This window comes from Danio rerio, chromosome 17 (genome assembly GCF_049306965.1).
Source record: "Danio rerio strain Tuebingen ecotype United States chromosome 17, GRCz12tu, whole genome shotgun sequence".
Classification (NCBI taxonomy): Eukaryota; Metazoa; Chordata; class Actinopteri; order Cypriniformes; family Danionidae; genus Danio; species Danio rerio.
Window position 1 is genome coordinate 36,625,407 of NC_133192.1, and position 24,594 is coordinate 36,650,000.

General features: G+C 35.3%; 1 protein-coding gene and 1 long non-coding RNA gene across 12 annotated transcripts in view; one reads left to right on the forward strand and one right to left on the reverse strand.

Annotated features, from left to right (window-relative positions):
* Positions 1 to 24,594, reverse strand: part of kidins220a (kinase D-interacting substrate 220a) — a 154,795-nt gene that overhangs the window by 89,456 nt on the left and 40,745 nt on the right. For all 11 annotated transcript variants that reach the window (XR_012393039.1, XM_009293186.4, XM_694244.9 and 8 more), the window contains exons 17-20: positions 22,585 to 22,871; positions 20,759 to 20,899; positions 14,607 to 14,847; positions 13,475 to 13,563 (exon numbers count right to left, since the gene is read on the reverse strand). Coding sequence is in view for 10 of the 11 variants with exons in the window: in XM_009293186.4 (XP_009291461.1) it covers positions 13,475 to 13,563; positions 14,607 to 14,847; positions 20,759 to 20,899; positions 22,585 to 22,871 (758 nt within the window). In the remaining variant the exon portion in view is untranslated. The remainder of the gene's footprint in view (positions 1 to 13,474; positions 13,564 to 14,606; positions 14,848 to 20,758; positions 20,900 to 22,584; positions 22,872 to 24,594) is intronic.
* On the forward strand, positions 2,391 to 5,241 carry LOC137488126 (uncharacterized). Its single transcript, XR_011007042.2, has 6 exons — positions 2,391 to 2,508; positions 3,294 to 3,377; positions 3,498 to 3,552; positions 3,652 to 3,727; positions 3,802 to 3,976; positions 4,331 to 5,241. It is a non-coding gene; the product is annotated as an uncharacterized lncRNA (long non-coding RNA).

A 24,594-nucleotide genomic window follows, 5' to 3' on the forward strand; every position in this document is an offset into this window, starting at 1 on the left:
ATGCATTAGCGCTCATTTGTGCACCCTTAGGCGTTCTGGTCTAAAAAGGAAGGCGTTCTGAGGCGCACTGCTTGCGCGTTGCTATTTTGAGAAACTATAATAGATTTTTCATTAGACCAAAACAAACCCAGTCTAAACTCCGGCACAAAGTTGCGCCTTGCTTACGCATTGCTTAATACGCACAAGAGAGCAATAGGCAAATATCTTTACATATGAAAAAATTTAAATATTAAGGATATATATATAGGATATAATAAGAATAGATATAGGATATAAATATAAAGGATTAAAATATTACAAAACATTATTTTCAAGCTTAAATAAAAATATGAAAAACCACTGCTTTTATGTCTTCTTCATCTCAGGAGGCTTTTTCAGTTCATTCAAAACAATTTGCTTTTGTATAATGTTATTATTATTAGCAGTATTATTTAATATATCCATATTTATATTTGTTTATTAAAAACAAGCTTAGATTTGCCCACCTGTCAGGTTTTAGACCATATGGGGCATGGCAGGTGTATTTGGAAATAACTCAGTATTTTGACCACACTTGGTCATTATTGTTCATTTATTCGTTTGCTGGAAATTAGAACTGAGTTTAGAAATAGTTTTGAAACAAATCTTTGCGCTTAACAAACAAAAGTATTTATTCATAGGCTAATTGATGTCTGTGCGTAAAGGTTTCCCTATCCAAGAGCGAAAGTGAAAGTAGTTCCATTATCTCTCATTCTCACGCAGTAGATGCTCTGTTTAACAGTTTTCTGTAAAAAAAAAACTGTCAACTGTTAACTGTTTGCTTGTGAAATACTAATTTTTTCCACTTAGACTTACTTTGCGTCCTGTAAATAGCAAATGCGCTCTTAGCGCAACACAGCTGGCTCTTAAAGGAAATGGGAGATGAGACTCTAATTGGTTAATTCTCAAAACACACCCATAACTCATTAAGAAAATAAACTCAACCCTTTTAGACCATGCGCCTTGGCGCAAAGCAGGTTTTCCCGTCCGTAAATTAGGAAAAATGCGTTCTGACACGCCCTGAAAGCATTTGCGCCCTGCGTTTTGCGCTCTGTGCATGGACCGTCAAAATAGAGCCCATTGTGTTTTATTTTTCAGTCTTTTAACTCAGTCTTTTAAAATCGAAAGCGAAATAAAACAGTCTCCTTATAAAATCCGGCGTTTCAGTGCGCTGCTACATTGAAAACATATGATTTGATTTTTGGCTCTTATTGGTTCTCGGGATATAGCCACTTTTCCTGTCAAAGGCAAGTGGCGTTTAGCGACTTTTGTCAACAAACTGTTATTGCTGAATGCGCTGATGTTGGGATCTGGATCATTTGAAGCTAATCTATTTGTTGATGGTGTACTATATGCCTAAAGCATTCACTGAATGCCATTATCTCATTTTTGGCGGAAGTGGCGTTTAGCAGCTTTTGCATCTGAACTCTTCATGACTGAACCAACTGAGTCAATTATCCCTCTCTTATGATTCTATATTATTCTATACAGTTTAAGTCATAATTATTAGCTCTCCTACACTCTCAGAAAAAAAGGTACAATGAGGGTACAATTTTGTTCCTAGAGGGAACAAAATATAAAATTGTACCTTTAAAGGTCCCATATTGGTCCTTAGGGTACAATTTTGTACCCAAATGGGCTATAAAGGTACAAATGTCCAGATTTAGGTTTGAAAGGTACATTTTTGTACCTTTTATAGCACATTTGGATACAAAATTGTACCGTAAAGGACCAATTTGGCACCTTTAAAGGTACAATTATATATTTTGTTTCCCTATAGGAACAAAATTGTACCCTCAGCTCATGATAAGATCAAGACACTATATAACACTAATTTAAATGTATTAATATTAAACATTAATACTAAAATACATAATTTAAAAATATAATAAATAAATTAATTGATTGAATTAAATATTTTAATAATTAAATTTTTTTCATGTATTTAAATTACATTTTTACTCAAAAATGTTAATAATTTAATTTATAATTGAATGTAATTTTAATAATTTAAAAACGTAAATACTGGTCTTTGCTTACTGTTTAAGACCATATAGTTTATGGGATGTAGAATAAGAACCATGCAGAGTGACAGCATCTTCATACAGGTGGTGATGTTGCTGTCTCTTTAAGAATTTGGCTTGTTGGTTGAGACGTTATAGTAGTGTTTGTTACTGAGGCGGTCGGTAGAGTATGCTGGCTGTTTACACAGAACTTCGCACGCTTTTCAAAGAAAAATCTATTTTGGAGTCCACACTTTTCAGGTAAGAATGTATTAAAGATATATTTTCAGTCTCATTTTTACATGTGAAGCCGTGTTCTGTTGATTTTGTCTGACTCTCGGGTCTCGGCTTTCCCCCGCTTTAAGTGTTCCGGGCTGGCTGGTGTACGTTGGCCTGCAGGATGGAGTTTGCTAAGATGTCTGCAGCTTATTAAAGAAGTTAATACAATGTGATATCGAAGTCACCGAGGGACATAACGTTATAGACGGTGAGTACTATATGCTGTTAGTTTTCTCGGTGTAAAAGTTCCCTTTATCGCCTACGTTACGTATTCGCGCCTTATATCTTACGTTACGTTACTGCTTTATTAATAAGTGTTGCCACGGCGGAATATAATCGCAACCCAAATAGCAAAATACACTCGGTCCAGTTGCGGCGGCAGAAGCGAGCCGACGCTGCCGTATCCGTGCACCGGAATCGGGCCGTGAGTAATGTGCGGTGTGGCACGGAGCTCGCGCGACTAAAGTCTTCATATACCTTGATATAAAACCTTTTGTTATTAATACTGGAAATTTGTAATTATCGATAATGTTTTATATTTTGAGGCCATTTTTCTAGCCACGGTTGACCGCTGAAATGTAATTTTAGACGGTTATATAAGTTACACCGCCATTTTGTGAAGAAAAATCACAATTTTGTCACCGACAAAGCGACTGATTATGTAAACGTGGCTAGTTACAAACGTGGCGTGGGTATGCTTGTACATATCTTCGTTTCAGTGTCTAAGTTACATTAATGTTGAGGAGTGTCCACAAACTCTCATGTCCAGAATTGTTGGTGCTTTACTATCGTTTAACGTTATACTTATGTTAATGTAGAATTATTAACATACCATGTTGTATAAATCGACGTTTTAAGTTATACTTTTATACGTTCTGAAACTGGTACCTTGAGCTATTTTACCTATTTTATTAATATCTCAAAATAAGTAAATAGTTATTGCTTTATCTTATTGCTTTCCAGAAGTTTTTGAAGTTTCCAATTGTATTTCAGGACAAGATTGAACAACAGAATGCAGCCTAACAGCATCAGACCAATGAATGCATGTCATATGAAAGCATGGCTCAGTTACAAGATGTAAGTATGTCTCATTATCTATACCATGGTTTTAATGGCTTACATTCTATTTTAAATTTGTAGGTTTTTACTTACAAACAACAATAAATGTACACCCACATGTTTAAAATTATTTTCTAGGTTTTCATCGAAAGATAAGAGATCAACTGAAGAATGCTATGGACCTGACTCTAAGGTACTCTTTCTAAACTTTCCCCACTTGATTAATATTATTAAATTCTAGCTTTGGATGGATTCATTCATATTTGTTTGTATGCCACATCTTATGTTCCAGGAATTGATTTTACAGCAGCACTTCTCATGTTGCCAGCCTTGTTAAGCGAGACACTTCAACATTTCGCTGTGCTCCGGTGCGTATGTTGTTTTCTGTTTAGTATATGCTGTGATAGATGCATTTTATAATGCTTGATATTCTTTATATTAGGATGACGCAGTGGGTAGTGCTGTCACCTTACAGCAAGAAGGTCGCTGGTTCGAGCCTCGGCTGGGTCAGTTGGCATTTGTGTGAGGAGTTTGCATATTCTTCCAGTGTTCGTGAAGGTTTCCTCCAAGTGCTCCGGTTTCCCCACGTATAAAGACATGCGCTATAGCTGAATTTGGTAAGCTTATTTGTCTGTAGTGTATAAATGTGTGTGTGAATAAGTGTGTCTGGATGTTTCGTAATACTGGGTTGCAGCTAGAAGGGCATTTGCTGCATAAAACATATGAACATATGAACATATGCTGGATAAGTTGGTGGTTCATTCCACTGTGGCAACCCCAGGTAAATAAAGGGACTAAGCCGAAAAGAAATTGAATGAACGCATGAAATTTATATTAGTCTTTTAATCTGTGATACTTTTTTTTTTTTAATCAGTGAATATTAATTATTTTACTTTCTATGCATGTTGATTTTCTCTTCATCAGTGATAGAGTGACTGATATTAATGTAATTATTGCTTTGTCGCTTACAGTGAACCATCTTCACCACATCCAACAGTTCAAGTACAGGAGGAGGCCACCGACTGGACAACTGTGTTAACAAGACGAGTCACGGCAGTCTTTAGAGTTGATGGGATTGCGATTGGCCGGGCTAATGATGTGGACGAATATACATTTTTGACATATCCATCTTATTAGAAGATCACCTTGATGTTTCTGCAGTGGAATGTTTTGAATGAACGGTGGACGGTGACAAGCCTCGATCTACTCCAGTTACCAGAGTGATCTACCAGAGTGATCAACCTTGTTTTTTGTTTCTCTACATGCTCTTGGGATAATCACAATCATTAAGTTAATCCAGCACACTGCTATCATTCATGCATAAAGCAAATTTTTAAATAACTTGTGGTCCTAATGACTATCAAAGAACATTTTCCAGATATGAGTGCTTTACATGTCATGTTTATCAAAAGCATAAACACATATTGTGTTACAACAAATTACAACTCCACTTGAGGATGATGAGGAGTAATCTACTGATGTTGAGGAAGAGGCTACTGATGTATTTGGTTTTCTGCACTGTTGAAGCAATTTATAGAGAAACATTGCCTTCATTCTGAAATTCAGAGAAAATGTTGAAGACAAATTATTTATTATGACCGATTATTCTGACTAAAGACAAATACTTTGGACTATATAAAGTGCAATACTTGATGTAGCCTGTGTAATGTGTTTATAAATCTTAAACAGTATTCTTGTGGTCTTTGTATTAAGTGTAGATTATTTAGTTTTTATTCTTATCTAAATTGTTCTTTTTACTGTTTTACATGTCTGCTTTATACAGGTACTTGCTGTGTAATTTTATTTCTTAACACATTCAGTTGTGAGTTGTAATGAAATATTTCTACATTAATAAATTAAAATGGACATCTGTGAACCAAAATATTTTATTTATTTATTTGTGCATGCAGTCACCAAAGGATCAAAATGCCTGGGGGTCAGTACCCTGAAAATACTACATAATATAAAAAGGTACATTTTTGTACCTTCAGTGTCTAGGGTACAAAATTGTCCCTTAAAGGGTACAAATGTAGAAGGTACAATTTTGTACCTTTAAATAGAGGTACAAATTTGTACCCTTAAGGGTACCACCCCAGTGACGGGCCATTTGTACCCTAAAAGGTACAATTTTGTACCTTTTTTTCTGAGAGTGTAATAATTTTCTGTTTACTTTTTCAAATATTTCCCAAATTATGTTTAACAAAACAAGACATTTTCCACTGTATTTCCTATAATCTTTTTTACTTATATGCTTTATTTAGGCTAGAATAAAAGCAGTTAACTTTTTAAAAGCATTTTAAGGTCAATATTATTAGCCTCCTTAAACAATATTCGATTGTGTACAGAACAAACCATCATTATACAATGATTTGCTTAATTAACCTAGTTAGGCCTTTAAATTGCACTTTAAGCTGAATACTAGTATTTAAAAAAAATATCTGGTAAAATATTATGTACTGTCATCATGGCAAAGATAAAATAAATTAGTTATTAGAGAGGAGTTATTAAAACTAAATGTTTAAAAATGTGTTTAAAAAAAACTTCTTTCCGTTAAACAAAAATTGGGGGGAAAAATATACAGAAGGGCTAATAATTCTGAATTCAGCTGCATATCAAAAAGCAATTGCATTACCATATTTCTGATTAGTTGGTAAGTGTGCAATACATTTGTTTAATTCAAAGGTATTTCCTGTCAGTTTTGATCACAGTTGAAAGTAAATGTGCTTGCATCAAACACTATTAGTGACCTAGTAGCCCCTTTCACACAGTGATACTGGTAAATATCCAGAAATTTACTGGAACTAAATCAAAAAAAGCGCTGTTCACACAGGCGAGAACGTTCCGCACTTTTTCTGGAAAAGAACATTCACACATCCATTTCAAAATACCAGTAAATTCTGACAGCATTAACCAGAAATGACCTTTAAACGGCTGCGCTTGTATTTGGAAACATAATAGCAATCTGTCTTAATGGTTCCATTACTAGAAACTAGTAATTAAATCTATTGTTTAGAAAAATGTTGAAAAAAAAATTCTCTCCGTAAAAAAATACGGAGGGGCTAATAATTCTGACTTCAACTGTATAAATAAAAGCAATTGCATTGCAATACTATTATACTACTGTACACTAATTATTCATGCCCTGATTCTGATTAAATGATGTATCCCTCAAACACTATTAGTGACCATAGTGACCATAGTAAGCAGTGTGTGCTTAATCAATTTGTTTAATGTTGATCCATCAACTCGCAATATGCTCACAAATATTCATGAAAAGGTAGCAAAGACATGTAATTATGAGCTATAGCAGGGCCAGACAGAATCTGCTGACATAGGTATTTCTGCATTTTGCGGAAGGTATATATGGCAACATACAATATGTAATATATCAACGAAAAACTGCCGTGTAAATCAATCATATGTATAACCTCCTAGGGCTTCAGTGGCCACATACGTGGACAGCACATTTTAGTTCTTAAGAGCCTATTTAAAATACTTTGAACTTTTTATATTTTGTTACAGACATACAGTGTCATCCTGCAACTGTTTTGCAGTCTAAAATGGCCAAAAAATTGTTTTTACTCTCTGATAGTCAAACCATGTTAAAAAATATATATATTTTAAATATGCATTAAAAAATAGCCAGGAAAAAAAAAAGTTTTATGTAAATTCGGACCATGAGTCCACATACACGGTCATAATTTTTCTCTAAAAGTACATCTTTTCAAAAGATGATACTTAGGTTTTATTCTAAATAGGTTCTAATAAGCCCAAATAGAAAAGAGAAATAAAAAATGCATGTAAAAAACACCTTGGGCCTTAAGAGGATAAACATTTGCATATTAGTTAATAAAATTACTGCAATGAATCCAAAATCTGAATAAATATATATTTACACTCATGTACATAAGCAAATAAATACACTCAATGATGGGTGAAAAAATCTGCAGATTGAGCAGATTCCATGTGGACCTAGTTATGATATGCTTGTGTTTTTTAGAACGCACAAACGTGAACCCTCTCCTTCTTTCTGTGACTGATTGAAAAGCAAGAACTAGCAGATCTGAAATGTCATAACATTAAAAAATATTAGTGGTCTAAAATCTAGCTGTGACAATATGTTTATGCTTACATTACACATACATACAGACCTGTTTTTTTACACATTTCTCCACTGTGAGTGAACAAAAATATCAAATACATGCATCTATGTTTAACCAAAGACATTCAGATCTAGTGAAATGGCATTACTGTAGCAACAGATTGTATCAGGATCTGTGTTTGTGTGCTGATTCAGTGTTGTGTCTGAGCAATTGGTTGAGCGTGATGTGTGACCGACTGACTTCTTGTCCCTGCTGTGACTGACTGAGTGGTCTGCCGGTCAGTCTCTTAAAGCGTTAGCTGGTCTGTTACAAGAACAACACAGAGCTGATCACGAGCACTGCAGGGTTACAGCTTTAAGCCCACTTTGAAGTTTCTAATGCTGAACTTGTGACTCGACTGCTACTCGGAGCGCATGGTCATCAATAAGGTGGTCCCCTTTGATCCTGGATGATCGAGGGGAGCCTTATATAAATATATTCAGGATGAAATAAGTCATGAGTAAAAAATTTTCAAACCTCATCCATACCTGTGCTTAACGCTAAATTATTGTTATTTTACACAATGCTTTAATCCCCCAGGTAAGGAAGCATTTCACATGTTTTCTCACCCCTTTTAAAGTTATGATTATGAAATCAACCAAACATGTGCAGTGTGAAGAGATGAAGTGCTAGCATGTCACTGCTAGTTGGTTAGCAACCAACAGCCAATTATGTGCCTCTGTTTGGACAGTCTCGATTTGTTTTAAAGGGGAGCTATTTTGCAAAAATCACTTTTTTAAGGGGTCTAAATACGGTTGTGTGGCAACAGTTTGTGAATATAGCCAGCTATTATTTTTTATAATCACACTTGATAAAAATAGTCTGCAGAAACACTTTGACTGACATTCTTACTTTGTACGTCATAAGATGAGGAAAGCCCCGTCCATTAGTGATGATTTTTGTCCTCATTAGAATAGGAAGTTAGTCTTGTTTTTGAAGTGACAGTCACCAAAACGGCACAATTAGGTAGAGTTTGAAAAAGTTGTCAATTTTGCAAAGTGTTGATATGTGTAGCATCCACATTGTTAATGCCATGTGATATACAATGTCAGTTTTGTTGCTTAATCCTTTACATTTACAAATATTCTCCTAAGGCTATATGAGATGGTGAAGAATCTCACCAGAAGTATTAGGTGATTTGGTTGCTTATTAGTAGGGCAAGACAGAATCTGCGGACATTTTTTGCTATTTCTGCAGAGACTTTTGTAAAAAAAAAAAAATCTGCGGATTTATGCGGAATGAGTTTAGGAGTATCATAAATTAAAATTTAATCATAAATAAAAATAATAACTTTTGAACTTTTATTTCATCTTTACAGTGCAAATCCATCTAGACCCGCTTATTTGCTAAACAAAGCAAGTCTCTTATATAATAAGTCTACTAAAAGACAGAAAATTGTATTGTAAATAAATCAAATGAACATTTTAATAGTACCAGGTGACGCAGTGGCGCAGTAGGTAGTGCTGTTGCCTCACAGCAAGAAGGTCGCTGGTTTGAGCCTCGGCTGGGTCAGTTGGCGTTTCTGTGTGAAGTTTGCATGTTCTCCCTGCGTTCCTCTGGGTGCTCCAGTTTACCCCACAGTCATGCAGTACAGGTCAATAGGGTAGACTAAATTGTCCATAGTGTATGAGTGTATATGTGTTTCCCAGTGATGGGTTGCAGCTGGAAGGGCATCAGCTGCATAAAACATAAGCTGAATAAGTTGGCGGTTCATTCCGCTTTGACGACCCCAGATTAATAAAGGGACTAAGCCGAAAAGAAATGAATGAATTTTATTAGTCCTATCATAATATCACAATAATATTAGTGAAATTAATAAAAACAAAAACTGAACAAACATAAATTTATACAGTCACATTTACACAAGTAAATACATAGACTCAATGATAGGCTAAAAATCTGCAGAAATCTGCGCTCGCAAATTTGTTGTGGGCCTACTTATAAGTTATTAGAAGCTTTCATACCAGGTAGTTACAAGAGTTCAGTCATAGGATCTAGCCTGAGAACTCATTTTCTCCTAGGAGCATTTTCCTGGATACACTGGCACCCCGATTAAATCTCTGAAGGCAACAGGTAAAAAATAGCTTTTTGAATGTTTATGTCTTGTAACACTAATATACTGTCAATGTTTAGTATACTGTACTGTGCCAGTCAGCATGTGTTTAGCACTTGTAATTATAAGGTGATTACGTGTAAGTGTAACAAGATGTGTATAAGAAGCGCAAGTTAAATTATTTGCCATTCATGGACTAAAATTTCTCAAATTTAAAATGTGAGATTATTTAATGCAAGAACACATTACATTAATATATGTACAAATATAATAAGCCAACAGAATGCAGGTTGATGCATTTACATGCGGAGTGAAATCTGTGTAACCTAAGTCTAGCCGTGATGATATGTTAACGCTTAATGCTTACGTTATACACTTTAAACTCTGACTAACAATCTATGAAGCTCCAGCAGTTGGCGCTGCACATCAATCTTGTACAGCACTGATAAAACACATGCAATTTGTGAATGTGTTTGTAAACAAAACATTCTGTAGTTCATTTAGTTATCTTTTAAGCCCATATCACAATTTTGTACAGTAGGCATCCTTTATCTTCTCAGTGTTGTGCAGTCTAAACAGTCTTTAGGTTGTTGCATGCAATGATTTTGCGTCTTTTTGGACACTATAAATGCTTTCGCACGGTACATGGTTGTTTTTGTATGTTGAGGTCAGTCTGTCGGTTACTCAAGTAACAGTACATACTTTTCAAACTATTTATTTAATAACAAATCCTATATATTTTTTTTAAATAATTAAAGTAATTTCAGAATTTGTAATTCGTTACTTTACACCACTGTACTTTGCTCATATGCTATTCTCCCCAATCTATAGAGTATGAGACAATATATTTTAAGGAGTTTTTTAGAGGTCAAAGCTAAAAAAATGTCAACTATGGATTCGATTGCAGTAAACAAGGCCCTGTTTCTACCTGGTATTAGGGTGCATTTTCAGTGATCTAGGCCCTAGTGGTCAGCTGAGATGCATAACCATTTAAATTTGGTATCAACATGCATATAAAGGAGTCATTAAAGGCAATAAAGTATGAATGAAGCCATGTTATGTGACTTAAAGCGAGTGTGGACCAAGAAAATAAAAAAAAGTGTAAGATGGTAACCAATGCAGTAAAGTATCAATGCCTTGTTTTGAAGCTCTTTCAACGTACATCTCCTAAAAACATGCATTAGCTCTTAAGTGGTCTTTAGTACCTGCTGAACACATTCGACCACATAACCGTTTACACTACAAAAGCAATCCAGTCAAACAAGTTTTCAACTGCCTCTGGAAGTGGTTAAAATGGACAAGCTCAAAATGTTGTATAGCCAACTAACACAATCTGTATTTAGCATTGTACACTTGCGATTTTAAAGCAGCATTATATGCAAATGAGGGCAAAGATAATTTAATTATCATCTTTCTTGATTATATAGTCGTTAATAAATATTATAAGGATGGCTGACAATAAAGTCTGTATGCAAACAGGTCGCATGCTGAGTTAATTTAAAGCAAAAATGACTCAGCTACTATGCCAATAAACAAGTTTACAAACATTCAGAATATGAACATTTAAGAATGATTAACGCCGGGTAATTTATGAACGGGGTGAAAAGTGCAGCAAGATAACCCAAGATCCAAAATGACCCATCTTGAACTGCTTTAAGTGCTGAAATGCTCTTTTGTGCATCCCCTGCAGAACCTCGGTTTGACCTCAAAGCTTAATAGGCTTTAATATCAAATTAACCAGGAAAAGGACACGACGCTAACAGAGCCTGCACACTATTTTTCTTCTTTAATGACCTGGAGTTTTACCGCTGAAGAGCTGCTAAACAAATTTCCACAACAAAACGTGCAGATCAGGGGTACGGCGGGGCTGGATGCTCAGCCAAGAAACAGCAGAGGCAAAACAAGAGGAGCACGACCCTGAAATAAAGAGGGGCCAAATAAAGGAGGCAGATAAATCAGCCAAGCAAACAAACAGCCCTCGCCGAGCCACTTAGCCTCCTGCCTCTGTGCCGCCGTGCCAGTGCTTTGTCACCGAGACCCACTGCTGCTGCACCCCGTCATTAGGCAATGGCATCTCAGCGGGAAGAGTAAACAGACATTAAATCAATTACAGACGCTCCTCGATGACATCCAGGGTCTCTCACAATGCCCCTCCTCCAAAACAAACACACAACACATAGTCCTCACTGTCCTTGCTAACTGTGAATAAACAAATCACACGGACACGAAAGAGAGAATGAGCTTAGGAAAAGCCTTCATTTTTCTTGCTTTCTCTCTTGCTTTCTTTACAGCATGGCAGCTTCTGTGGCTTTCTCTTATAAGGCGCCAGAGTGGACAAAAGTCAAGCAAACGCAGAGAGGCCTAGAACGTGAGAGACCGAGTGCGTGCGAGAGATACCGAATGTGCGTGCGAGAAAAACCAAATGTGCGTGCGAGAGAGACTGAATGCATGTGAGAGAGACCGAGTGCTGGCGTGGAAGAGTGGCAGAGTGCGCGCAAGAAAGACAGAGTGCGCGCGCGAGAGACTGAGTGTGCGCGCGAGAGAGAACGAATGTGGGCACGAGAGAGACCGAATGCGTGCGATAGAGACCGAGTGCTGGCACAGGAGAGAGGCCGAGTGCACATGAGAGAGGCCGATTGTTGGTTGTAAGTAAAAAAGGCTGAGTATTGGCGCACAAGAGAGACCGAGTGCTGACGCGGGAGAGAGGCCGAGTGCATGCGAGAGAGGCCGAGTGCTGGCGCGCGATAGAGACCGAGAGACTATTAAATTTACAATTAGTTTTTACTAATACTACTACGTTTACTAATTTGTTTCCATGGGTTTTATTTAATGTAAAGATGGCATGTTTTGTTAATATAATTGTAACATTTGTGAAGTTATTATTTGCATTGCATAGTTTTCATTTTCTGTCGTCCAATTCAGGTATTGAATAATTTTTTTTGGCTCTCAAGACATGTATTTGTTTGTTTAGAACACACAATATCAGCTTATCACACAACCTATGAAACACTAATCAACAGAGGAAAACCTTTAGATTGGGCTAAACCCTAACAGTGATCCAACACATAGGCTAGACTTAAACCAGAATGTATGTACTGTACTCAAAAGTAAATGGGTAAATAAAAAAGGCAAGTACAGGATTACTTCGGATTTTGTATGCAATTTAGTTACGGTTATTATTAATGTATTTGCCTTGACTACTGTAAATAAATTCAACAGTTCTGGATTAATCTATTCAGAGACGCAGAGTTACAATTTTCAGGCAGAGGAAGGTTACACTTAACAAAACGATCAAACAGATATCCACCATGCAACTTCAAAAGAGTCTATTTAAATAGAAAAAATAGAAAAAACTTGTAAACAAAAAAAAATTTAATAAAAAAAAATACATTTGAGCGAGATGCTAATGGTCTAATCCTATTTAATGATTTCTGCTAAGCTAAGCTAAAAGAGCTTCCACCAGACACTTGAATAGATTAAAAAATAATAGAACTGAATACCGAACTGTTTAACTGCTACGTGAAGTATTGTCTAAATAAATACGGGGATTTCACATGATGGGTTTTTACGATTTGATAAATATTCCCCTGCTAGTCAAAATGTGAGTGTAAGATTTGAATGTCCATCCAGCATCCTACATACATGAATGAATTTCCATGATTATTAAAAACAAATAAATGTTGTTGTTGTTGTTGTTTTTACCTAAATCAGGATTTATTTTATGTAATTTGTTATTTAAACACTAATTGCAATTCTGGTTGACATTTTTATGCATATATGTAAAAGTGGTCTCAGATCTGTGGAAGCTTTTATAAATTAATGTTATTAATGAGTTACTAATGAGGTAATAGCAGCCATATGGCCTTCGTTGAGCCATGTTGCCGGAAAGTGGTGTGGGAGTGTTGGCGGTTCAGTCTTACCCGGCGGTTCAGTGCTGTTTTGCTGCCCTGCCGGCCCTGATCGCCGAGACTGTTTTGAGACAACTTCCTGTCCACGTCCTCTTGCCATGCTACAGATGGAGAGAGTCAGATGTTCAGAGGAGAAATCAGAGAGGAAAAGATGAGCTGTTGGTCTATATTAAACACACTTGCTCCATTAATAATGCAGATGACAAATCAAACAGATAGCTGACATGTAAATCAAAGAAATTACATTAACAAATCATATACATTCTGGCTAAGCACAAAAGGGCATTAAAGAGCACCAAGATGTTTGTTTATTTTCTTGTTCTGTTGCATGGAGTAAAGCAAGAGGTGTTGCCAGATTTGATTTATTAAATTCGATTTAGGTAAAAAAAAAATGGCTAGAGTGATCAAATTTAGGCAGTTTTGGGATCAGCTGGAGAGGTGTGTGTTAATGCAGTGACAAGCCCATGCTTAGCCAACTGAGTGAAAATCAGTGACAAAAATCGAATATATTCTAATCTAAATATTTTTCTAAATCAAAATACCGAAGTGAGTAAAATGTATATTTAAAAACTTAAACTTCAGCTGTGTTCTTCAGCATCTTGTCAAGTTACAACCAACAACTCACTCCTGTTCTGCATTTAAAAGTAGGCCTAAGGGCGTACCCACTCGAGTTACCATTGCCTCAAACTGCGCCAAAGCGCGATTGTACCCCCTCATCTCTCCCCCGACAGCCTGCACTCACACTGCTTTTACCTTCCGAACTTGAGCACTCTTACATCATTGATGATACAACTATTCAGTATAACAGGAAGAGATGCGCTTTGCATTGTTTAGTTATATCACGCAGTCAAATATTTTGCTGAACAAATCCACCACCTTTGAAGCTAATAAATTATTATAAAAGTCCTTGTGCTGCATGTATTAGGAGGTGAACAATGAAAAGTAAGAATGATTAATAAATCCGTATGAAACAGTCCCTTAAAAGTGACGTCACATCTTCAGTATTGGGTTCAGATGCGCTTTGCACTCACACTGCAAGCGTACCACCATTAAACAGAAATTGGGGGAAAAAAACTGGGGACCTAATAATTCAGGGAGACTAATAATTCTGAAGTTTGGCCTTCAGCAGTCTCTTTATACTGACCATCATTGTTCAGTTGATCGGCTCCATTGGCTGCTGTGGAAATGCAGAGTCTTTTAGCAGTGCTGAGGCCACGGCTGTTGAGGAACACGGGCAGGTGGATGATGTTTCGCATGTAGTCATGGCCGTTGATGTTGGAGTCGCGCAGCACACTGTTGAGGTTCTGGTTTATGGCTTTAATGATGATATGAGGGTCGCTGGCAAAGATGGAGATGAAGGGACCTTTGGAAAAGAGCACCCGAACCTGCAAACAGAATAAACAAGTGGATGGTTCCTCCTTATAAAAAGTGGAAAACATGGTCGAACTTGTTATATCTTGTTTGAACTTTTCATTTTTCCTTTATTACTTGTGAAGCATTTTTTTCTAAAACAAAAAATAATAATAATGATAAAAAAAAGTGTATTTCAATGTGTTACATAAACTTAACATAAAAAATCCTTATTTAGTATTTGCTGTATACTGGTATTTTAATATAATTCAGTCTTTTTATTTTACATTATTTATTTGTACACTAATGGATTAATTAACATTTATAATGATTATGAAATGTATGACCGTATTTATTACTTTATCTTGAAGTTAGGTAATAAATACTTCTGTTATCTGCTATATAAAGTTCAGTTTCATTACATAATGTACACTAATTTATTAGGTAAACTAAGAGTAATAAATCTATATACCCATATCCATATCAACCAGTGTATTATTTATGGCAGGTTTGTTTTTACAAAAAGGTGTGCAATAATGACCAAAAAAAAAGTTTTCAATAACTTTGCTGTAAGCCATTTAGTAGAGTGTGTTATTGTGCTGCGAGTCTTTCATTCAACTGATTCATTTGGAAACTAAACAAATGACTCTTTTGTTATGAACAGATTATCAAATCAGCAAATGAATCATTGGTTATTTCAAAAAACGATTCATTTAGGAAAAGAGTGCTGCAGAGTTGCTATGAGAATCTGTAAGCAACTACTTTTATTGGCAAAACATGAAAATAAAAAATAGTATCTTTAAATAACAAAAACAAGAACTTACGAAAAGGTTTCATGACTTGAATAATAGGTTTAGAGTTAGACTAAGAAGTCTTAATATTTAAGGATTGTGTTTGGGCTCTCAAGACATGTTTCTGTTTGTTTAGAACACTCAATGTCAGCTCACCTCACACAATTTGTAAATGATCATTAATCACTAATCTTCAGATTGGACTAAACCCTAACAGTGATCCAGCAAATAGACTTAATCCAGATTTGATGTACTATACTCAAAGTAACTAGTTACTTTAATTAGAATACTATTCCGCAAAAAATAAAAATAAAAATAAAATAGATTACTTTTGATGTTTATGTAATTAAATTAAAGGTGCTGTATGTAAGCATAAAATACCGTAATATTTTTGCAGATATTTAAAAAACATGCTAAATGAACATTCTTGTTTATCTGAAAAACAATACTAAAGTCTGATAATCTGCTTTGGAGATGTCTGTTAGGTGCCAGAATGGTAAGATGTATAATCTAATTAATACATATTAAACCTCTTTAACATTATTATCGCTGATACTGTATGTGTTGGTTTTGAGCATCGGCGTCCCCAGGCACATGCCCCAGTAAAAATTGCCAGTGCCCCAGTAAATGCTTCGAGATACGATTTACTTTATATGCAAGTGTATTTATTAAGAGTGGTAATCCCAGAATAAAGACGTTATTCTCTATGTGCAACCGAACCAACACAAAGCAATGTATCTTAATCAAAAAGCAAACAAAGCATGTGCGCAAAAAAAAAAGCATACCCCCGCACACCTCACGCGCCGCTCCTGCTCACGTGCTGCTCTGCTCCCCGTGTAAAGCCTGTTTCACACTGCACGTGTTAGCAGAGCGTAAGCAGAGCGTGTTTTTTTCACCATCCATCTTAACAGATTAGAGCTTTCATACCACACGCAGAAGCAGCACAAAACAGTCAATGAAATTGCATTGATAATGACCAAAACACATTAAATGACAGTAAAAAGTAGCAATTTTACCTAAGAAATGCATCGATAAGACCCATTGATATTTATATATTCAATCAAATAAACTTAAACGATTAAAAACGGGAACAAATATTTATTTGGGCTTGAACTACAAAATCAAATGTAAAGCAAATGTAAAGTTTTGCTTAATAAGTTGCACACTAGTTAGATCATGTATATATAGGGCAGTGTTTATATTGTATAAATAATATTATAACTATAGGCATATAGAAACTATAAAAAGTTTTTAAAAATGTGTTTAAAGATAAATAGGTAACTAGATAGAATACACAAAAATAGATTGCTCTGTACAGCAGATGCCGATGAGCTGCACGCTGCAGACGCAGTCGGTATGAAGGGCAAACGCCTGCACGCTCTGCTCATGCTCTGCTTGCACCTGCTGTGTAAAACAGGCTTAAGTCCTGGTTGTGAGCATGCATGCAAAAAATTGCCAGGTCAATCTTGCGTTGTGAAACTGGAATAACAGTCTTTTATGCGGAGGAGTCTGCACTCAGTGAATTTTCAAGTCGACAAAACAAAGTTTAATAAATATGATGGTGACATTATTTAGATTAAGCATGGCTCCTGATAGATTTTTTTGTATGAAGAAAAAAAAGGGGGGATGATGAGTCAGGGAGGTAAGACTAAATAAAACTAATTCTCGGCTATGAGTCAAGTCAACATATAATTCTATAAAGCATCTTTTTTTGTGCCCTATTTATTTGTCATAATTGATTACATTATCTTAGCATCAGTACAGTTGTGTCTTTAGATTATAGTTTTTCCAGTTACATTTAGGATTAATTTCTGTTTTTTATTTAGAATAATATTTGTATAACAATAATACTGTAATTTATTTACAATTATAAATAAATAACAGAATTCAAACTCACATTGTTAGCATTTAACACTGAATAAAGCACATGTGGTGTACCTGAGCTGATCATTGTCAGTCATCCTGTTGTTCATCTGTGAAAAATGTATGTCGTTTCTAATATATCAATTCGAGCTGTTAGTTAGGACAAAACTGGATAAAACTGGATTAAATATGGATAACATTCATTTCATCGCGTGCTGTTGCTTTTAGTTAGAACACAATTTAAATCAGCCTTAAGGCTTGAGACTCGCTCCTGTTAATGTTGTCAATCTGGCAACCCTTGTTGCGTTTGTTTTGATCCAGGAATGCAATACCTAGTTCAACCACTGGATGTCAAACTTACATACTGCACCTTTAGGGCCCTATCATACACCCGGCGCAAGGCGAAACGCAATTGTTGTTTGCCAATTTCAGCTTGGCGCAAGAGTCATTTTGACGTTTTGCAACACGCTGTTTAAATAGCAAATGCATTTGCGCTCATATGTGCGCCTATGGGCGTTCTGGTCTAAAAAAGGAGGCGTGTTGAGGCGCATTGCTGGCGCATTGCTATTTTGAGAAACTGTAATAGTCTGTTCAATAGACCAGAACAAAGCTGTTCTAAAGTCCAGCGCAGAGCGCGTTAGTTGTGCGCCTCGCTTACACATTGCTTAATGCAGACAAGAAGTACAGCAATACGCAAATGTCTTTACATATGAAAAAGAATTAAAATATTAAGGATATATATAGGATATAATAAGGATATACATAGGATATAATAAGGATATATATATATATATATATATATATATATATATATATATATATATATATATATATATATATATATATATATATATATATATATATATATATAATATAAATATAAATAAATAAAATATTACAAAACATATTATTTTCTAGCCTACATAAATATAAAAACCATACTTTCATGCCTTCTTCTCGGGGGCTTTTTCAGTTCATTCATAACAATTTACTTTTGTACAATGTTATTATTATTAGAAGTATTATTTATTATATCCATATTTATTTTAGTTTTTTAAAAAAACAAGCTTAGATTTGCCCAATTGTCAGGTTTTAGAACATATGGGGCACAGCATGTGTATTTGGATATAACTCAGTTTTTTTAACTCACTTCATTATTATTGTTCATTTATTCGTTTGCTGGCAATTACAACTGAATTTAGAAATAACTTTGAACAAATCTTTGCGCTTAACTAACTAAATTTATTATTTATAGGCTAATTGATGTCTGTTCGTATAAAGAAGCTTCCCTATCCATGAGAGTGAAAATTAAAGTAAATAATGAGGAGGCTCATCTCTCATTCTTATGCTGTAGATGCTCTGTTTAACTGTTTTCTTACTAGTTAAACGCTCAGTTTTTCCACTTACAAAGTCTGTCATGTAAATAGCAAATGCGCTATGGCAAATGTGCTATGACTCTTTAAGGCAATGGGAGATGAGACTCTGATTGGTTTATTCTCAAAACACAACTCATTAAGAGAATACGTTTAACCCTGTTAGACCATGCGCCACAGCGCAAAGCAAATTTTTCGTCCTTAAAATAGCAAAACTGGATTCCGACATGCCCTTATTGCTTTTGTGCCATGTGCTTTGTACTTTGCACATAGATCGTCAAAATAGAGCCCTTAAGGTTACTTTTAATGTACTTGCCTTGAATACTGTAAACAGATTCAACAGTTCTGTATTAATAAATTCAGAGACGCCGAGTAACAATTATTCAGCTAAAGAAGGTTACACTTATCAAAACGATTAAACATGCTTCAGAAACAATGGACTAACAATGGAGTAAGAAATTATTGACAATATATAGAATGAAATATGGCTTCATTACATTGAAATGTTTATTTATTTATTTATTTATTTATTTAATATTCTTTGAGCTAAAAGATCTTGTTGCAGATGGAAGGGCATTCGCTGCATAAAACATATACTGGATAAGTTGGCGGTTCATTCTGTTGTGGTGACCCCAGATTAATAAAGGGACTAGGCCGAAAAGAAAATGAATGAATGAAAAATATCTTGCTTGGCTTTAACAAATAATTAAAAAGAGTTGAATTTCTATTGTCTAAGCTTTGAGATTTCTAAAGATTTTACATAGCATTGAATAAAGTCATTGAATTACTGAGTAGTTGAGTTCCTTTTCAAACACAGTACTCAAAAAGTAAATTAAATACAATTTTAATGATTTAATCAGTAATTAGCTACTTTTTGAAGCAAATTACCCAACAGTGACTATACTATTCAAGCAGTCTATTTGTCCCTCTTGAACTTCCACACTGCTTTAGAACAAATGACGTTATAGCTATAATCCAGTTAGAGCTTTCTACGTCACAAAAGCCTATAGTTCAAAATGTATGTTGTGTATCATGCGTATGTTCACACAGGCTACTCTGTAATGCACTTCCACATACCCATCCATTTACTAATCAGAATGTGATGGGACTTTCCGCACTAATGAAGAGCGATGTAACATGTATAAGTGTCACAGGATCCTGATTTGTAGAGCGTTTAAAAAGTACAGAATAGCATCATTTAGCAATCACTGTCAAATATATGCTGACACCATGCTTCTCCACGCCAACTAAACAGTGCCACAAAGCGCCATCTGCGTTCATACCTGTCATGTTTTCCTACAAAACACATCAGCATTATCAATTGGAACAACATTAAGCTTGAAGGGTAAAAAAAAATCCAATTTGGTAATTCCTATCAAAATCTGAAACAAAAAGATCTGGATTTTAAAGAGATGTGGCTAATTGCGCCACAAAGGAAGCTTTGAGGCTGCCTGGTAAATGGGCAGATTTCATTAGCAGTGAACGGGCTGCCAATGCAAGAGGATTATACCCAAATAATGACATTTAGTTGAAGGAAATTCCATTAGTCCAGCTGGGAAAGAAGAATCTGAGCACCGATTCACATCCATGAGATGTTGGATAGCTTGTTCTTCATACCGAGTGAACACGAGGCACCTTGTTTGTCCATTTAGTCCAGAAAGAATGAATCTCTTATATTTGAACAGCGGAGATGGATGGCTTGTGCCACCAACAGCTTCTTGGCATGGGTTGAATACACAGGCAAATGCGATCCTGACAGTGAATAAGATTTGTATGCTGGTGTTTGGTTATATGGGAGATGTTCCATGAGGTTTACAAGTCTAATGCTGGTGAAAGTAAACACACACACACACACACACACACACACACACACACACACACACACACACATACACACACATACACATATACAAACGTACCGTGTCGAGCATCTGTAACACCTTGTCCTGTTCGCAGGAGTCCAGGCCATCGATGATGACAGCCAGTCGGGTCTGATTCTGAGTGAAGCTGTCAATGGTTTTAGCCATTTTAGCCATGAGCTCCACTTCACACTTCAAAACCTGAGAAAAAAAGAACACTGATAAGTTGTGCAAAAAAAAAAAAAAAAAGCTGTAAAAACTTTTTGATTGAATGAGGTAGGCTTTTATTAACATTTGATAAAAAATTAAGTCAATAAAAATATAAATGAATTAGTTAAAAACAAACAAAGAACTATATAAAATAAAATTTAAAAAAAATAAAATTAAAAAATAATTAAATAACATTTCAAAACTTGACAGAAAAAAAAAACAAGTGAACCATACAAACCAAACTTTATCTGAAAAACTTTTTAATAAAATAAAGCAAAGATGTCAGTTTTACTAATGATAAATGACTATGGTTCATGTTGTGGGCTCATTGGTTAAGAAAAATAAAATAAACCTAAATTAAATAATGATCTAATCAAATCAAATACAAAATTGAAACTTAAAAAGTTTTAAGTTCACTTCAAAAAAGTTTACAATACATACAGTCACCCACTGAACCTAAGCAGGTCTGCGCCCAGTCAGTACCTGGATGGGAGACCACATGGGAAAGTTCTGGCTGCTGCAAGAAGTTGTGTTAGTGAGACCAGCAACCTGTGGTCTGTGTGGGTCCTAATGCCCCAGCATAGTGAAGGAGACTCTCTACTGCTCAGTGAGCACCGTCTTTTAGATGAGACGTTAAACCGAGGTCCTGACTCTCTGTGGTTATTAAAAATAAACAAGATGTCCTTCGAAAGTAGTAGGGGTTTAACCCTGGCATCCTATCCAAATTTGCCCACTGGCCTCTGTCAATCATGACCTACTAACCATCCCCATATCATAGTTGGCTTTATCACTCTGTCTCCTCTCCACCAATCAGCTGGCGTTCGGTCTGGCACAATATGTCTCGCCATCCCGGTGCATGCTGCACACTGGTGGTGAACGAGGAGATTACCCCAAAAACATGTTAAGCGATTTGAGTGTCCAGAAATCCGCTACATAAATGTAAGGAATTATATTATTATTATTATTATTATTATTATTATTAAAAAGTTGAAAGTCTTCATTTTTTCAGAAATTTTAAATTTATGATGGTATGACAAAAAGGTTTAGGATCTCATCTCTTTGATAGGACAAAAAAATAAAAAATAAAACAAACAAAATAAATGTAAAATATTAATAAAATTTGACACTTCAAAAGCTCAGAAAAAAATAACTGTACAATACTTTTAAAATTATTAAAGATTTTAAGACTCTTTAACAGGCCAAAACACAGACAGGTCAAATATTAAACTAAACTAAACTTATCTAAACTTATCTAAACTAAACTAAACTAAACTAAACTAAACTAAACTAAACTAAACTAAACTAAACTAAACTAAACTAAAATGTAGAAAACCTAATCATTAAATAAATAATAAAAAAAGCTTTATTATTAGATTTATTAAATAAATACAATTAGGCAAACATTTAAAAATGGAGATTTTCTCCAATGAACTTTTGATCCATTATGGTGTGATCCAGACTCTTTAGTAACTTTAATAGAAATCATTTAAAAAACATCCATTTGAAATGTTTAACTAAAAACACAAAATGCTATGCAATTTAAGGTGAACAAGGAAGTGGAAGAATTAACACGGAAAATTTTTTTTTCTCAAAATCATGCTTAGGCCACTCAATTATTCACTCAGTATAAGAATGCAATAGACTGTAAACAGGCACTAGTTGTTATATGGGTTTACCTTCATGAATCCCTCACTCTTGAGTTTGTGCATGCGGTTGGCAGCGTTGAGCAGCCTCCTCCTCTGAGAGTGAAGCACAGAATCTGCCACCTGCCACCAGGTCCTGCAGTTTAGCAGCAGCGCCAGACCCACAACACTGGCCATGGAGATCAGCACCGCATTCACCGTCAGGTTCTCCGAGTCCACCTTGAAGATGGCCAGCAGAGCCATGCCTGTGATCAGACAGCCCGACGTCAACACGAACAACACAAAAGACGGCACACAGCATGTCTTCTTCCACTTTTTTCCTGAAACAATCCAAAACAGACAGACAATAATGTGCACAGGTTCGTGAAAGAACATAATCACAAAACTAAATTGGTATTCAATTAGAAACATTTGAAGCTGTAAAACTATATAAAAAAGTTTTAAATATCTACAGTGGGGCAAAAAAACATTTAGTCGGCCACCAACTGTGCAAGCTCTCCCACTTAAAAAGACGAGAGCTTTAACTTTCATCATAGGTATACCCAGAAATGTATAGTAACAAAGTAGAACTACTTCACTACTTTACTTAGGTACTAAAAGGCTGTATCTTTAGTTTACTGGATTGTTGTTTTTTTCTCCTACTTCCACTTTTACTTCAGTACATATTTTCCATGAGTTTAATACTTTTACTCTGATAGATTTTTTTATGTGCTGCATCGTTACTCATTAATAGGGATGTCAAAATTATTGATATCGGTTCACTAAAAGATCATATCCAGTTATTACATACCAATGTCATTTATCTCCTGTGCGTGATGTCGCAATACTATGGCGAAGGAAGCGAGGGCGAGTAAATAATGCTCTTACTACAATGAAGGCTGCACAGCACACAAGCTGCTTTTTCACTACAATGGAGAAATGCTGTATAACTCCATCTTTACCTGTCTTTCTCTCACTTTGGACATCTGAATCACTTTGGATTCACACCCCTGCTCGTTACAATTATAGACCTTTTTCTTGGCTGCTGCATGGAAGGCGCCATAGCGACCAGCGTCTTCCGGTAGAATGTTTAGAACTTCCGTTTACATCGTTTACAACCGGTAATTTGTGATCCGAAAATGGGTTTCAATAGCTGCACTACACTGGCCTGTTTGTGAGGTAACTTTTACTCTCCTCTTGGCTGTTAAAGCGATACTTGTGGATCCTGACACAAGTGTGCCCGAGGTGCAAGTTTTCTCCACTGTGTCTATTATGGATTATGGATATGTTGGAGTTTTGTTTGATACATTCAGAAAGAGTGTTTTCTTTGAACAGGTCAAATTAAGGGTATAGTTCATATATCTTACTGCTGTATTAAAGACCAAAATTGTATTACAAATAATATATAAATATTAATATATTTATAGATTTTAATTAAAAAAATCTTGAGTTGTGAAGAACAAAATTCATTTTATTTATGTAAAGCATCGGCAACGCACCGAGATATCGAATTGAACCAAATCGATGGCATGATAATCGTAACCAAACCAAACCATGAGACCATCGTTTACAACCGGTAATTTGTGATCCGAAAATGGTTTTCAATAGCGCTTTGAGTGGATTAGGGAGTGCTTTTGTGACACACAACTTTGAAAGATCTGTGGTTCAAGCGTGAGAGAAAAACAAATCGTAAGCCATGTTTCTTTTTGTTCTGCTTAATCACGTGCCCCAAAAAAAGACATTTAAAATAAACAAAACAGTATGATGTCTTTTGACTGCTTTCTTTAACTACAACATTACAAAATACTTGTAATTTTTCTTTCAGTACTTGAGTAGTAAATTTTTTAAATAAACTACTTACAATACTTAGGTACAAAAAATGTTGAATAATTTAGTACTTCTAGGTCTCTAATACTTTATACATCTCTGGGTATACCTCAACTATGAAAGAAAAAATAAGAAAAAAAATCAGACATCACACTGTAGGATTTTTAATAAATAAATTGGTAAATTCCTTGGTGAGATTACCATTAAAAGTATTTGAATAATTTAATAATTTTAAAT